The sequence below is a fragment of the Pelophylax lessonae genome (assembly GCF_965119305.1).
Source record: "Pelophylax lessonae genome assembly, chromosome: 12".
NCBI classification, from domain to species: Eukaryota; Metazoa; Chordata; class Amphibia; order Anura; family Ranidae; genus Pelophylax; species Pelophylax lessonae.
In genome coordinates, this window is record NC_138779.1 from 105,038,863 (window position 1) to 105,055,387 (window position 16,525).

Here is a 16,525-nt window from a genome sequence, read left to right on the forward strand (position 1 = left end):
TACCAGGGTATCCAACGACTCGCCAAAAAGGCGAGAGCCAGCATAGGGAAAGTCCGCCACCGTCTTCCGCGAAGACTGGTCAGCTGACCAACTCTTCAGTCATATCAGGCGGCGATTGGGCACCGCGACACTAGAGAGGCGTGCTACTAGCGGGGCCTCATTCAAGGCCGCATCACACAGATATATGATTCCCTGGTGGATCTGATCCACCATATCCAGCTGGGCAGGTGGAACACCATCAGTCACAAGGCTGCTCCTAAGCACCTTAGACCAGTCAGCAACCGCCTGTGCCACTAATACGGACGCGAAAATCGGTTTGAGCAGAGAGCCCGCCACCGTATAGGAATGGCGGGCCAAGGACTCCAAACGCTGGTCCGTAGGATCCTGGAAAACCGGGGAATCCTATGTAGGAACCAAGGTAGCCTTATTCAGCACCGCGACCGTGTGATCCACCTGCGGCGGTACACACCAGCGCGATTCCGTAGCCGGTGCAAAGGGATAAAGCAATTTGAACCGACTAGGCACCACGAACGGACGCTTTAACGTGCGCCACACTTCATTAACAGTGTAATGAAACTCAGCGGGACAGGGAAAAACGTGTGCCGACTTGCGGGTCCTGTGTGTCCCAAAGGAAGACACAACGCCCGGAGGGCTGGGCTCATCCTCCAAATGTAAAGTGTCCTTTACAGAAATAATTAATTCATCCATGGTCGCCCGTTCCTCGGGCGACCCCGGGGAGGAGGTATCAACCCCCTCTACCTCCGCCTCCCCCTCAGACCCCTGCAGGTCCACGGATAAGCGGGACCCCGAAAAGGGCACGCTCGCAGCAGCAGCAGCCATATCACCATCTGAATCAGAGGAGAGGGACAACCTGGGCCTCTTACGAGCAGCACGTTCAGCCATCAGCATTTCCATATTTGACACCAAAGTCGCCACTACCGCGGCCAAATCAGGTCTCAGAGGGGGCACCGGAGAACTGGGGGCCCCCATCAAGGCTGGTGGAAATTTGCTATCCTGAGAATCCGTGCTCAGGTGAAAAAAATCAGGACAGTGCAAGAATCAGGTGCTGTCCCTTTAAAAGCGCTGCGAGTGCGCAGCCCACCGCTCCAGCTATAGAATAGAAAAAAGACCCCCAAACAGGAAGGAAACAAAACTGAGCCAGAAGCGACAGTACAGAGATATATTGAGAGCAATAACCTGTAGAGCCCCCGCAGAGTGTTGCCACCGCTGTCCTGCTTCAGATTGGAAAGAGGAAGTGCTGTGAAAGTAGGCTGAACTATTCTGCTGCATGTCCCAGGGAAAATGGCTGCCCCATAGAAATGTATGGGAGGCTCCACCAAAATGGCCGCCGACATGCGGCCGGACCGACCGATCGGTCACCGCAAAAATGGCGGCGATTGGCGCCAATTCAGCATGTAGATTCGCCCATAGAGAAGCTCACATGCTTGCCCAGTGTGTAAAAAATGGCGGACCGCGCTGTATTACCCCGCCGCGGTCCATACACAGTCTGCACCCCCAAACACCTAAGTGACCCAGGAAAGGGGACCCCGCAAACACACACAGCGCCGCAGCGCATGTACAAGCGAACCCCGCAGGGATCGCAGCAGGGGGTCACACAAGGCACAGACATGGGGAACACACAGCAACCAGGACTGCCACCCCACACAGAGGCCCCACACAGAAGCCCTTACCTGTACCCGATGGCGTGGGGAGCCTCACAGAACGGAAAGCCGCTGTCCTCATCTGACAGGGAGTGCCGTTTGCTAGGGACATGGCACTGCTGAGCCGCAGATGCGTCCGGTGAGGTAGCCACCTCACAGCTGCATCCCTGCAGCGAACAGGGATGGGTCGTTCATAGTGCCAGGGCGAACCATAGCTGAACGCTCGATGGTGGGCTGGGGGTCCATCTGACCCTCTGTGCCCAGGGCGGCCAGTCCGAATCCCAGCACCGCATGATCATCTTCGTCTGAAGAGTCGACTAAAAACTAAAGCTGATCAAATAAACAGCTAGTAAAGAAAGAAAAAACTGACATTTTTCAATAAAATCAAATAAAAAGGAAGATAGGCTGAGACCGAAGCCCCAGCACAGGGAAAGCCTAACTACTCCTGATTCTAGGCAAATTAAAACTGATTTGGGAGTGGACACTGCAGGGGGGTATTGACCAGATGGGACAGCCCCCAGGGGCGTATACATGCAAATGCCTTTTGTTTTTAACTAAGTCTATATGCCTAGCTACTCCTGCGGAGCAGATGACAATACCCAATAGTGATGACTTAGAGGAGGCAGCGACTGTCGGAGGACGTAAGAGAAATGTTTTGTTTTTTCAAAATTGTCACTTTTTTTGTTTAAATCTCAAAAAATAAAAACCACAGAGGTGATCACAATACCACTAAAGAAAGCTCTATTTGTGGGAAAAAAAGGACATCAATTTTATTTGGGTACAACGTTGCACGACTGAAAATGGCCTGGTCATTAAGGGGGTAAAACCTCCTGGTCTAGAAGTGGTTAAATTACCACATCACAAAGACCTTCATTTAAAGAGACACCATGACTTTGCCTATTCAAAATGACAGTGCCTGCAGACAGCCCACCTCCGAGACAGTTATACCACTGTCACATGATTTTTACTATATGACAGTGCTTAGCCCAATCATCAAACCCCAACGCTGTCATGTGGGCATCGCCCTATCTTAGCTCTGACACCAGATGACACCTAAATTTAGACAGAGGGATGCAGTGAGTAAATATAAAAGGATTTGGGGGGCGGGGGCGGGGAGTGTATCTGTGGACACTGTCACTTTACCCTGAGAGGTGAAATGGGGCTGGTTGAGGAGATAAGGAGACTTAGAGGGAGACCAACATCCCTGATAAATTGAATTGGATGTATTACTACTTGGATGTATAATTATGTTTTTGTTCTCAGTTCCTACTGTAATCATATGATGATGTCATTTTAGGGCCAGCCACCCGCATGTTCTATGTGGCATATGTATTTTGTCTAATGATATATTTTTTGTGACTTTTGTAATAAAATTACTTCTTTTATACAAATTTACTCCAATCTCACTAGTATTGAATTACTTTTCAATACTTTGATTTTTGAAGACCTTAAAAGTCCCACTGGGGAGGTCCCTCTTCCTTTTTCTTTACCCTGAGAGAGTATCTTTTAATAAAACACAAATCATGATGTAAAATTAGGTGCCCAGAAGCAACCAGTTAGAAAACTTGTTTTACTGGTAAGGCTATTCTGGGAAGCAGAAATCTGAAATCTGGCTGTTTGCAATAGGCTTTGCTCTTTACATCATGTTTTCCAGTGCTTTGCCTATGCACTTTAATAACAGCTCCACGGTTGCATACATTTATCTATGGTTTGCTTCCTTACTATTCTGTTTGTCCATGGAAGCAAGAGGAATACTCCATGGGTAAGCTCTAAGACCCCATTTACCTCTGAACATTTTATAGCTTGAAGCTTGTAGCTACAAAACACTCAACATTAAAAATCCCAATGTGCCTATTCACACCTGAACACTCGTTAGACACTTGCCACTTGAAAAAGTACATGAGCTTCTTTTCAGGCAGATTTGGGTATTTTTGGTCCCATATACTTCAATGGGAGCGACTGAAAAAATGTGCAAAAATGTGTGTTATGTGCAGTTTTCAGGATCTCCCATAATACGTTTCTGGAGACAAACATTTTCAATCCTGTCCCAGAAAAGCTCCTTGGTGGCTAATTGCTCTAAAATGATGTGAAAATGCACAGAAAAAAATAAATAAAAATAAAATAGCTTGAATACGCTATACCCAGTTGTGAATGTAGCCTTAAGTATAATTTGGAGCTTACAGAGGACTGAAGACTACCTTCCCATCCGCAAATGACAGCACTGGGCTAAACACATACAATACAAGCACTCACAGTGCTCATTACCAGTCAAGACTTTCTGCAACTAAATAGAAATTATTTATTTTCCCCCATAGAGAGCATAATAGCTCTGTACCTTTTAGCCTGCTGTTTAAAAATATAATCTGAGTCTGGAAGTAAGGTTGAAACCTTTTTTAAGAAAAAACGCCAAGCTTATAAACTCTTTCTTCTTGAAAACATTGGCAACAAGGCCAGGGGCACCTCTAATTTGGTGTGAGAAAATGCTTGCCTACATGTAGCTTTAGAGACCTAACAACCATGCATCTGTCATTATTAGACGGAATGTGGTCAAAAGTGATTGAATCTTACAAATTTATTTTAATGTCTTAGCTTAATTCAAAGCAAACAAACAGAAATCATATTTTATTACTTTACCTTCACTACACTTCTGAAAGTTGATTAACTGATGTAAGCCAATTTTCTACTCCTCTACTTAAATTGCTCTACTCATTTTAAATAAAGGCCAGTGGTTCATTTAGTTTGATATTTTGTAGGTCACACCTATGTATCTCCCAAGTAGAAAGCACATGGTATTTAGTAATGCAATCACTCTTTTTTTCTATCTTAATGACAAAATATTATGCATTCTACATGATGATTATCTTGCCAAATGTAGGATTTTTGCTATGATTATACAGAACATAAAAAATAAACTAAAAAAAAAAAAACATAGTAAGAACTGTAGATATGTATCCACTTTAAGAATCTTAACCAAGTTAATGTGGTGTTGCTATGTGACATCTGAAACAGGAATTATAGCTTTGTCCAATAAAAGAGATGGATAAACAGCATTGCTTCTACCACCTTGAGAGGTTCATACATCAAATACTGCTATCAGGCTATAAATATGCATTGGTTTTGAAAGTAAAACAAATGTAAGGGACATCTATGAAAAATCATGACCGTCACTATCTACTGCAATGTGAATATTTTAGAGTGAGTTTCGGAATAAAGCATGAAACAAGATGTAATGATAGTTCTCTAGGGAACACATATAAATGCAGGAACCTGTAAGTTAAAGGTCAAAGTTTTTTAACTGACTGATAAAACTAGACACCCCTTAAATTTCACTAGCTGAAATTAGTCCCCACTATTAATGAATATCACATTTTTTAAAGGATATGTACTGGCTGGGACATGAGGCTCCCTATTTAAAAATAAAGCATGCTTGTACAGTGCTCCCTATTTAAAAATAAAGCATGTTTATATGGCGCTAATGATACTTTATCAATTTAATTAATAGATAGATCAATATCATACACAAACACACATGCACACAAATAAACACAGACACAACTGTGCTATTTTATATAAAGAATAGGTAAGATTTGTTATTGTTTTTTCTGTTGTAAAAAGCTTATAAACAACAGCAAAAAAGAAGTATACAGATATGAAAACTCGTTATCTTTTCCAAGTGCCCTGTAAGCTAATGTTCTAAAGTGTGATCATCCTCACAGTACAACAGTTGGGTACCTATTTGTAAAGTAAAAATAAGGTCTCACCATAGGTATGGCCTAGACTGCAAAAATAATAAAATGTCAAATATGAAAGAAAGTAGAGTAACAAAAGACAAACATAAGAACCTGAATTTATGCACAAACTCTTAAAATAGGTAAGAAAAATAGGGAGGTCAATATGTTTTTAAAATGAGTTGACAAATATTGTCAGGATCACAGTTTGATCGAGTTTACAAGTTTCTAAAGTTGATAGTTTATAGATATGTCCTCACGGAGCGGAGGCTGTGGTCGGTGGTGGAAATGAACCGTGTTACCCTCCGGATACAGTTTGTAACCCAGTGGGGTGTCCGGGTCATGGGTGACACGCTCTGATTCACTGCTGGGCTATGGATCCCTCTGCACGTTATGATAACTTGGTCTAGTATTGCAATGTTTGTCAATATACTGCACACAATTTTCTTCTTTCCGTACTGTGTAATTTTCTGAAAATTCTTAATAAAACATGTTTGTTAAAAAAAAAAAAAATGATTTGCCAAATATGGGTTATAGTTGCTTTCAAAACTCCCATTTTATGTATAAAAGCGTATAAAAAATATGTATACACAACAAAATCGAAAACATAATGACATATTTACCCTGCTAATTCCCATCAAGAAGTCCAGTCTCCCAGAATGCCTCATGCAGTGACGTAACTTCCAGTATATAAGATGCTCCCATGCGAACACCAGCAAACTCAATCCCATTGCTACAAGGAGCATGTAGAAAACACCCGCCATATTGTCAATGTCTAACTTGCTGCTCATCACTTCAATCTTGTCATTGTGGCAAATTCCTGATAACCAAAGCCTTTCCAGCATTTCAATTTCATCTGTAGAAACAAAATGCACTGTTCTTATTCACCCAGGAAAAAAAAATAGAATTCCATTCCAACATCTAGTCGTAATAAAGTATTGTTTCCTGTTATCCATCAATAAAATTAGGTCTTGTTGTTGTGATATATTGGATATGGGTAAAAGACCTTGTGGACCAGAAACCAATCCTTACGGACACTTTTGATTATAGCTAAGCATACATATCTGTTGTTCAAGTAAAGTTTGATTGAGGTCACTAAGCACTTACCTTTCTCTGCATTAACAATGTGTACATACAAGTGATACACTGGGAGACATTGTAGTGTTCACAGGGGTTAATGGCTATTGATAAAGTACAACTTTATGACTGGATGTTACAGTTGCAATATTTCACCTCTATAGAAATAAACTGGCTAAAACATAATTCTGTTTCCACACAGTGGATTAAGACGACAGCAAGTATCTCTGTGACACCGAGATAAAGTGTTTGCCTATGGAAATGTTAGTGCGGCCCTGTGATACCTCTAATCTACACATGTGTGGAATCTTAGTATAACATACTCTCTAATGCACCTGAAGCAGGAATTTACAGCTTGTTGTTTGGGACAATTATGTATTCATATATCCTCAGGATGGCTGCTTTGAAGGAGAGATTGTGAATAACAGAGGTGGTATACAGTATTCAGATGTACGAGGATCATCCTTGTTTATTTATCTCTGGGGGTGCCTAGGTTGGCCTCATAAGCTTAAGACCAGCTCACATTTTTTAAGTGGAGACAGTACAATCGAATAACTTTGGACTTACAAAGGTAATTGTGCATTATTCAGCAGGAGGATGACCTTGGAAACACAAAGACGATATGTACTATGATGTTTTGTGGACGTTCAAATATTTAAGTGGTACATTTCTGCCATCAGTTTGGCCCAATGGATGAATAACTTATATTGAAGAAATGTGTTTGATAGCAGTTTTACTACAATTGATGGATATAATGGCATTGAGTATATCTCAAAAGCAAGTTAATCAACTGCCAAAAATATTTCTAATGTAAATGGTATTTGATTTTAAACTGTGTATAAATGAACAGACCTTTTATGGGAAGTAAGCTCCAGTTATACTTTTTTGATCATTGAGTTTGATATTGATAGTATTTAGAATTATTTATGGTCTATAGAAGGTAACATGATCAAGTTCTCTTTTTGAGGTAAGTAGTCCAACTGTAAAACATAAACACTAAAATAACATACATAGCCATCCGCAACTCTATGCCAAGCTACTTTACTGTCCTGATCTCAAAATAATGCCCAAACCGTCCACTCCTCTCCTCCCAAGATGCCTTGGTCTCCACCCCCTCTTCACCTCCCCCTGTGTTTGTCTCAAGAACTTCTCTAGAGCCTCTCCCTTACTCAATCTATGCAGCTATTTCCTACTCTGTCCGCCTTCAGGCAATCTTTGAAAACTCATCTCTTCAGGGAAGCTGATCCCATGTGCACCTAAAAGCTAAACATTTACTTTCTCCCTAATATCATCCCTCACAGGTAATGCCTTTTTTATCAGTTGACTCTCCCTTTGGATTATAAGCCCTAATGTCCTCCTAGCCCTATTGTAATTGTATTGTAATGGCACTGCGCAAACTATTGGTGCTTCATAGATGTTGTATAATAATGAAAGCCTTACCACTGTTTGATATGTGCATCTGATAAAGTAGTGAGTTTTCCAATATCTTATTAAAATTCAGAGATAGCCTTGTCAGCCCATGTTTAAAGTGGTTCTAAAAGCTGAAGGTTTTTTACCTTCATGCATTCTATGCATGAAGGTAAAAACCTTCTGTGTGCAGCCCCCAATCCTTACCTGAGCTCCCTCCGATTCAGCGTTGTTCATGACAGCCTCAGCTGTATAGGGACTCTCCCTCCTCATCGGTTGAGACAGCAGCGGTAAGCCCATTGGCTCCCACTGATAACAATCGCAGCCAGTGGTGAGCCAATGAGGAGAGAGTGGGGGGCCGGGCCATGGCGCTGCTCTGTGTGTCCTTATGGATGCATAGAGCAGCGGCTCGGGAGCGAGCACTCAGCAGTGCCCCCAGGGCAAACAGCTTTCTCTGGGGGCATTGCTCGAGGGGGGAGGAGCCAGGAGCACCTGTGGGGGACCCTAAAAGAAATTGATTGGAGCTTTTCTGTACAAAACCACTGCACAGAGCAGGTAAAATTAACATGTTATTTATTTATTTATTTTTTTAAAATATGCTTTAAAATCACTTTAAGTTTGTCATGGCCACTGTCCTGCCTAACACCCCCCCCCCTAAAAAAAAAAAAAACAACATACACATTGCTAGCATAAAATGTAAGGTCCCATTTAAATTTCTGGATGCATAACATGTAAGGAGTTACAGACATGCGGTCTCAGATGAATACTAAACTGTGCACTCTCAGAAATATTTAGGACTTGTCAGGGATCAGTTTGTTCTTCCAGCCTAGATATGTATATAAGTCTCATTTGAATACTAAGCCATACTATAAGTGGATAATTTTATTATTTATTCAAATTAGCTAATTTTCAGCTTTGTTAATAGCGAGTGATTGGGCTATTTTTTGGATTAGCATAAAAAAGGCTGATTGTATTTTAAGCAAATTAAGTTGACATTTTCAAGTGGTTTGTATATGTGATAAGGGATTATTGGTTAGAATGTAGAAAATTAAGCGCAAAAATAGTTCATGCAACCAAAAACTTACCAGGCCTACTGAATATGAATGAAATGCTTATAGCTCCAGCTTTTCAGATAAGCAAAAGAAGCTTATTTATTTCAATATAATGTGCAGAAAATAAAAATGTCTTTATTGTGCTTGACTAAAGAGAGCTAAAATGGAAATGTTTGTGTTGTACAGTCACCAGGGGCTCTGTTTATTCCTTAAAGCTGATCGCCAGACAAAAAGCCAAACTACTGTATACAGTTGATATACACTGCTCAAAAGGAACACTTTTTATTTCAGAGTAAAGCATCAGGTCAATTAAACTCCTGGGATATTGATCTAGTCTGTTAAGTAGCAGAGAGGGTTTTTAATCAGTTTCAGCTGCTTTGGTGTTAATGAAATTAACAACAGGTGCACTAGATGGGCAACAATGAGACAACCTCCAAAACAGGAATGGTTTTACAGGTGGAGGACATTGACATTTTTTCCTACTCATCTTTTCTGACCTTTTGTCACTAGTTTTGCATTTGGCCGGGGTCAGTGTCTCTATTGGTAGCATGAGGCGATACCTGGACCCTATAGAGGTTACACAGTCAGTCTAACTTCTCCAGGATGGCACATCAATACGTTCCATTGCCAGAAGGTTTGCTGTGTCTTCCAGAACAGTATCAAGAGCATGGAGGAGATTCCAGGAGACAGAAAGTTACTTTAGGAGAGCTGAACAGGGCTGTAAAAGGCCCTTAGTCCATCAGCAGGACTGGCATCTGCTCTTTTGTTCAAGGATAAACAGGATGACCACTGCCATAGCCCTACAAAAAGATTTCCAGCAGGCCAGTGGTGTGAATGTCTCTGACAAACACTCAGAAAAAGACTTCATAAGGGAGGCCTGAGGGCCCGACGTCCTCTTGTGGGCAATGTGCTCACTGCCCGACACCGTAGAGCTTGATTGGCATTTGCCATTGAACACCAGAATTGGCAGGTCTGCCACTGGCAGCCTGTGCTTTTCACAGATGACGGTAGGTTCACTCTGAGCATGTGACAGACGTGAAAGGATCTGAAGAAGCCATGGAGAATGTTATGCTGCCTGTAACATCGTTTAGCATGACTAGTTTGGTAGTGGGTCAGTGATGGCCTGGGGAGGCATATTTACCATTAGGTATCAGGATTAAATCCTTGGACCCATTGTAAGACTCTATGCTGGTACAGTGGGCCCTGCTTTCCTCCTGGTGCATGACAATGCCCTGCCTCATGTGGCGAAAGTATGCAGCCAGTTCCTGGAGGATGAAGAAATTGATACCATTGAATGGCCCCCACTCTCACCTGACCTAAATCAAATAGAACACCTCTGTGACATTATGTTTCAGTCCATCCAACGCCACCAGGTTGCACCTCAGTCTGTTCAGGAGCTCAGTGATGCCCTGGTCCAGATCTGGCAGGAAATACCCCAGGACACCATTCGCCGTCTCATTAGGAGCATGCTAGGACATTGTCAGGCATGCATGCAAACATGTGGGGGCCATACAAACTACCAAGGACCATTTTGAGTTGCTGCAATGAAAATTCAGCAATATCTCCAAGCTGCATCATTTTTGCACTTGATTTTCGGGGTGTCTTTGAATTCAGCCCTCTGTAGATTGATAATTTTCATTTCCATCAAACAATGTGGCATCCTTTCATTCCTAACATATTACCCAGTCCATATCAGTATAGATATCCAGCAGCATGATATTTTTCCCCATTGAGATCTGATGTGTTTTCAAAGTGTTCCTTTAATTTTTTTGAGTCATGTATGTATATGAGATCTCATACCTGCTGAAAGATTTTTCTATCCAGTTCTGAGATTTACACTTGCCCAACTGTGCAGCCAACCTGGTGACCACATTTTTTTTTACCTAAGTATCAAGACTAGGCTACCATCCTGCCTCTTGCCTCCTGCCTGTGATTAAATAGTAAAAAGGATCTGCAATTAACTGATGGGATCATCTCTTCCCTCTATTCCTGTTAATTCGGTCCTTACCAGCACATGTAGACAGAAGACACTGTATTGGCCCAAAGTACTGCCTCTCATCATCCAGACATAGTACAGGGGATTGGAAGAGACTGGAAACATGTTGGATTCAGTTATACTAGTTAAATTTAAAATGTACATAAAGCCAAACTTTTTATTATTTTTGAATAAAGTAGTGATTAGTTAAAATATGGTATATAGATATTAATGAGGAACTCTAGCTAAAAAGAAAAAGTGAACAGGCTGGCTTTTTAGTACAGAAGAGACATGCTATGAGGTTGCTTTACTAAAGGCAAATATACTGTGCGCTTTGCAAGTGCAGTAGCAGTCTGCAAGGGAATTTGCTCCAGAGCTTAGTAAATGAGGCAAAGCTTACATTTGCAAATAATACCCAATCATTTTTGCTCGCACACATTTGGATGATGGAAGTCAACAGTGTGTCCCCGCACTTACCAATCTCTGGAGCAATTTCCCTTGCAGACTCTGATTGGTAAGTCTATCATCCAAATGTGTGCGAGCAAAAATGATTGGGTATTATTTGCAAATTTAAGCTTTGCCTCATTTACTAATCTCTGGAGCAAATTTGCTTGTAGAGTGCAACTGCACTTGCAAAGTGCAAATTCTACTTGCCTTTAGTAAAATAAAAAAAAAAAAGGAAGGAGAGAGTGTCACTACCTGAGTGTAGTATTTATTATTTTTGTATTATTGTAGTCAATAAAAATGAAAAATACTGTATATATATATATATTGCACTCACATGTAAAATGAGTGTATGAGCACATTTGTCAAGATGACATCATTCTTTCTGGTGTGCTCTCTGGTAAGATTCCTGGTTTCCTGAAATTAGCGGGAGACAGCTCTGGAATGGTTTAACTAATGACTGGTTACTGATAGATATCTCCATTGAGTGTTGAAGGAATTGATTCCTGTAAGTTGTCAACAATTGCTGGTGATAGACATTGGGGTCTGGGGCTGCTGTCTTTGGGGTCTGGGGCTGCTGCTTTCTCACACAACAATGATGAAGTTTCAGCAGAAGACAATTGGGTGTATATGAAGGAGTGCTCGGTGTTAAAAAAAATGTCTCACTTGAATTGTTAACAAGTTTATTGAAGATGTGTAAGCACAAGTAGAGTCAACACTTTTCAGGGAAACAGCCCCCCCTTCTTCATGGCTTGTGAATAAAAAATATGTACAATCAGAAAAAAACGAATGGGTATAGCTGAAAAAAAATGTTGATTACTAAATAAAATTATTGTTATTAGTTAATTATAATTATTTACTTTATTTTTTATTTTCTGCGATCTATTGATCTTCCATTTAGAATTTATTTTGGAATGATTTAACTATGTATGCATCTTGCATTGAAATGCATCATTGCAGATTTTTATTGTATTTATCTGAAATACATATTTTTTTTTCATATACTACCCCTAAAGAAGGGGGAGAATGCCCCCTACCCCGCCCCTCTACCTGTGCTTACACATCTTCAAAAAACTTTTAAACAATTCATCAATACTTTTTTTAAACCGGGGGGCTTCTTTATATTCATCAAAATGGATCCTGGTATCTGACATTATATCCACCTAGAGGGGTCTGCTGTAGTACCGCTGACCACCTGTTATACTGCCACCCAATGAGATTAGTCTGCTTAAAAATTACTAAAATTTTGTGCATCAGTACTTCTTGGACCGAGTTGAGGGGAACACCCTGAAACTTTGTCCTGAAAATTCAAATTTTAACACATAAATAAAATATGTACCCCCTTATTAGTTTTCTGTTTTCGGAATGACAGAAACTGCTGTAGCCCCATTCATTTCTGTGTAGTTATAAAAGTTCTGTTTATCTGGACATCCATATCCTACAGCAGTCTCCTACATTCTCTCATTCTCAGTGGAATGGAACTTAGAATTGTGTAGAAAAAAATATAGCCTATCCGTCGCATACTCCAATTTAGAGCTCATTATTGATTACTGCGATAAAAACACAAGAAAGCTCTCAGACTGCAAAATATATAGTATAGAGAGTATATATAGAGAAAACATGACCTTATTTCTGAGTCTCCTTGGAAAAGGGTTAAAACGAAATGCCGATGATCAATTGAAGACTGCAGCATACATACCCCAGCATTTAGAATGAAAACAGCCGGAATGACTGAAGTAGAACTAAATATACGTAGAACAAACTGATATAAGTAAAATAGTTCTTAAATGTAGAAAAAGTTTTAAAAGTGAAAAGGGAACGGTAGTCATTTAAAGCTAAACTCCAGACAGATATGAAAGATATAAATTATTACAGCTCTGTGTTCATTATTATATCATGAAATAGCCAGCCAGGTGTGCTGCAGTGCAATAAATATGCTGATGGAAGGAGACTGAAGAATAGCATTAAAATGAGCTAGCCAATTTGCTGTTCTTTTTTCACTGTCCAATCACAGGCTGAGGTGGATGGAAAACCCTTAACCGCAGCAGAGAAATATCTTGTCATTTGCCCTGCCAAACAGAGCTGCGTAAACAAGACCTGATGGCCAGAAAAAAATATTCTTTGGCAAGTAAAACAGCTCTCATATACAGTATGTTTTTTTTTTTTTTGCATATTTAGCTGTTTGGCTTTACATGTCATTCAACTTCACCTATGAAATTGATTGACAATATGTATAAATGTATTAACTATTCAAGGACCAGCAAAGTAAACCTCCCTCCTGCGCAGGTCATTTTAAAATTTTCAGTACTGTGATACTTTGGCTGACAATTACTTCAACTCTTAGTCATGCAACACTGCACCCAAAGGCATTTTATATAATTTTGATCAAATAAAGTTTTTTTTTTTCAATGGTATTTTATCACCACTGAGTTGTTTTTTAAACAAACAAAAAAAGTTTTCCTTACTTTCTCTTATAACACAAATGCAAAATAATCTTTCTTTATAAATGTATGCCATAATATATTCTGCTATATTTATTCGGTTAAAAAAAAAACAAATAAGTTTATAATATTTATAATTATGATGGTTTTAAAGCCTACAAACTAAGGCATACAGTACACATTTGAAATTTGTCCACCCTGATGTTCTAACTACCCATTTCTTGAGGTCTTAAAATGCCAGGACAGTAGAAACAACCCCAAAATGACCCTCTTTTTGAAGGTAGGCACCGCAAGATATTTTTTTTATAAGAGGCATGGTGAGTTTTTTGAGGTAATCTTTTTTTTGCCCATTTTTTGAATAAAGTAAATGAAAGTAAATGACATTTGATTTTGTTTTCAGAAAGTTGTAATTTTAACAACTTACTTCTCACACACAGCATTGACATGGCTAAAATTACACTACAATATAAATTTTTTTATCATCATTTTTTTATAATTTCTGAATATGAGTATACTGCATATGTGCAGTGATGGGAATAATGGCGTTAAAAGTAAACGGCGTTACTAACGCTGTTACTTTTGCGGTAACACCGTTCCCATTACTTAAGCAGCGTTACTGCACTACCACCACTAGACAGTAGAAGTGTAACTCGTCTACTTCCTAACTCCTCTATGACCCTGCCAGCGCTGTCCACGCCTCACGGTACTGGCCTGTGGGAGAAGAGAGACTGGAGTTACAGCGCGCCAGCCAGCAGGCCAGGCACCCAATATAAATATACATTTGTAATTATAAATACCACCACAGTCTGCCACCACCGTCCAGTCGTCCACAGGCACAGCCACTGCACTCTGCGCTCAATCAGGAGGAGTAGGACAGTCACAGGAGGTTGGACAGCAGCACAGGAGGAGTCAGTCCAGATGAGTACAGTCACAGACAGCCTGGAGGACGGAGTCAGATGGACCCCACCAGTATGCCACACCACCACCAGCCACCACCAGCCGCCAGCAGGTGCCAAAAAAAAAAAAACATGAAATACTACAGTCAGGACTGAGACTCAGACCCCACCAGTGTGCCACACCACCACCAGCCACCACCACCACCAGCAGCCAGCAGGTAGCAAAAAAAAAAAACATAAAATACCACAGTCAGAACTGGAGTAGACTCAGGAGCCAGACTCAGGTCAGGTACCACCATACCACACTGCCAGTACCCCCACCAGTGCCACACTACCAGCCACCACTGCCCACCACCACCAGTGTACATGCACCACCAGTCCCCCACCACCAGAAGCAGCAGGTACCAGTCGAGTAAAAAAAAGTTAAAAAATACCACTCGGTCAGGTGTCACTCAGGAGGACTCAGGTCAGGTATCACTGCCATTACCAGTGTACCACCACCACGCAGCTAGCCGGTACCACTCAGCAAATACTCACTAAGGTACCACTCAGCAAATACCACTCAGGTACCCACTGCCAGTGTACCACGCAGCCGGAAACACTCAGCAAATACCACTAAGGTACCAGTGCCACTCAGCAAGTACCACTCAGCAAATACCACTCAGGTACTAGTTTACCACACAGCCAGCCAGTACCACTCAGCAAATACCACTCAGGTACCACCAGTGCCACTCAGCAAATACCACTCAGGTACCACCAGTGCTACTCAGCAAATACCACTCAGGTACCATACCAGTGTACCACGCAGGTACCACTCAGCAAATACCATGCAGGTACCACTCAGCAAATACCACGTATACCAGGGGCATACAAGTTATTTGACATATTTGATTATTTTTTTTAAAGTAACGCAATAGTTACTTTCCCTGGTAATTAGTTACTTTTTTACTGATGTAACTCAGTTACTTTTTGGGAGAAGTAACTAGTAACTATAACTAATTCCTTTTTTTAAGTTACATGCCCAACACTGCATATGTTCAACTTTTGTTTGCTGCCTAGCTGCATAGGAAGGACCCAAAATCCAAAGAGCACATTCATGCTTTAAAGGGGCCTAAATTACTCATCTATTTCCTGACTACCTATCCAATTTTAGAAGGCCCTGTAGTGCCAGGACAATGGAAACCACAAAGTTAAATGCATTTTTTAAGAAGGTTGTAAAATATTACGATATTACAGTATGGACATACTTAGAATTACACCCCAAAACAAATTCTGCTACTCTCCCAGAGCATGAAAATACCACATGCTTGAGACACTTTGGAAAGCTGTCACCTCTATGGTTGGGGATACGTATAGTACACTGGACTCTATCAGCAGGGAACTCTTCAACCTCTGAGACAGATATGGCTGTTAACCACTTTACTACCGCTTACGGGAATACTACTGCGGCAGAGTGGCTCGTTCCCGTCCAGTCACGTAGTATTAACGTGACTGGACTCCTCCCCTTCTGGGCGGCGCTTGCGCGCCGCCGGAGGCTCGCTCCCGCTGTTTTCATTCACAGCGGGAGTCGGGCCAGGGGAGGAGCAGCGGCGATCGCCGCTGCTCTTACCCGATCGTTGGGGATCGAGTCTGGAGATCCGCCCGCTGTGTGTAAACACAGCGGGCGGATCTCCATAGTGACAGGGAGTGACAGATCGGACTGTTCAGCATAGCTGGACATCCGATCTGTCCATGAATCACATAGTCACCTCCCCCCCTACACGTCAGTAAGCACCAGGCATACATTAACCCCTCCCTCTCCAATAAAATTAACCCCTTCCCTGCCAGTGTCATTTTTACAGTAA

The 16,525-nt window shown here is 41.3% G+C and overlaps 1 protein-coding gene across 3 annotated transcripts in view; it reads right to left on the reverse strand.

The window, feature by feature from the left end:
• Window positions 1–16,525, reverse strand: part of GRIN2D (glutamate ionotropic receptor NMDA type subunit 2D) — a 1,144,270-nt gene that overhangs the window by 37,765 nt on the left and 1,089,980 nt on the right. For all 3 annotated transcript variants that reach the window (XM_082274380.1, XM_082274379.1, XM_082274378.1), the window contains one exon: window positions 6,013–6,245. In XM_082274380.1, the coding sequence (XP_082130506.1) occupies window positions 6,013–6,245 (233 nt within the window). The remainder of the gene's footprint in view (window positions 1–6,012; window positions 6,246–16,525) is intronic.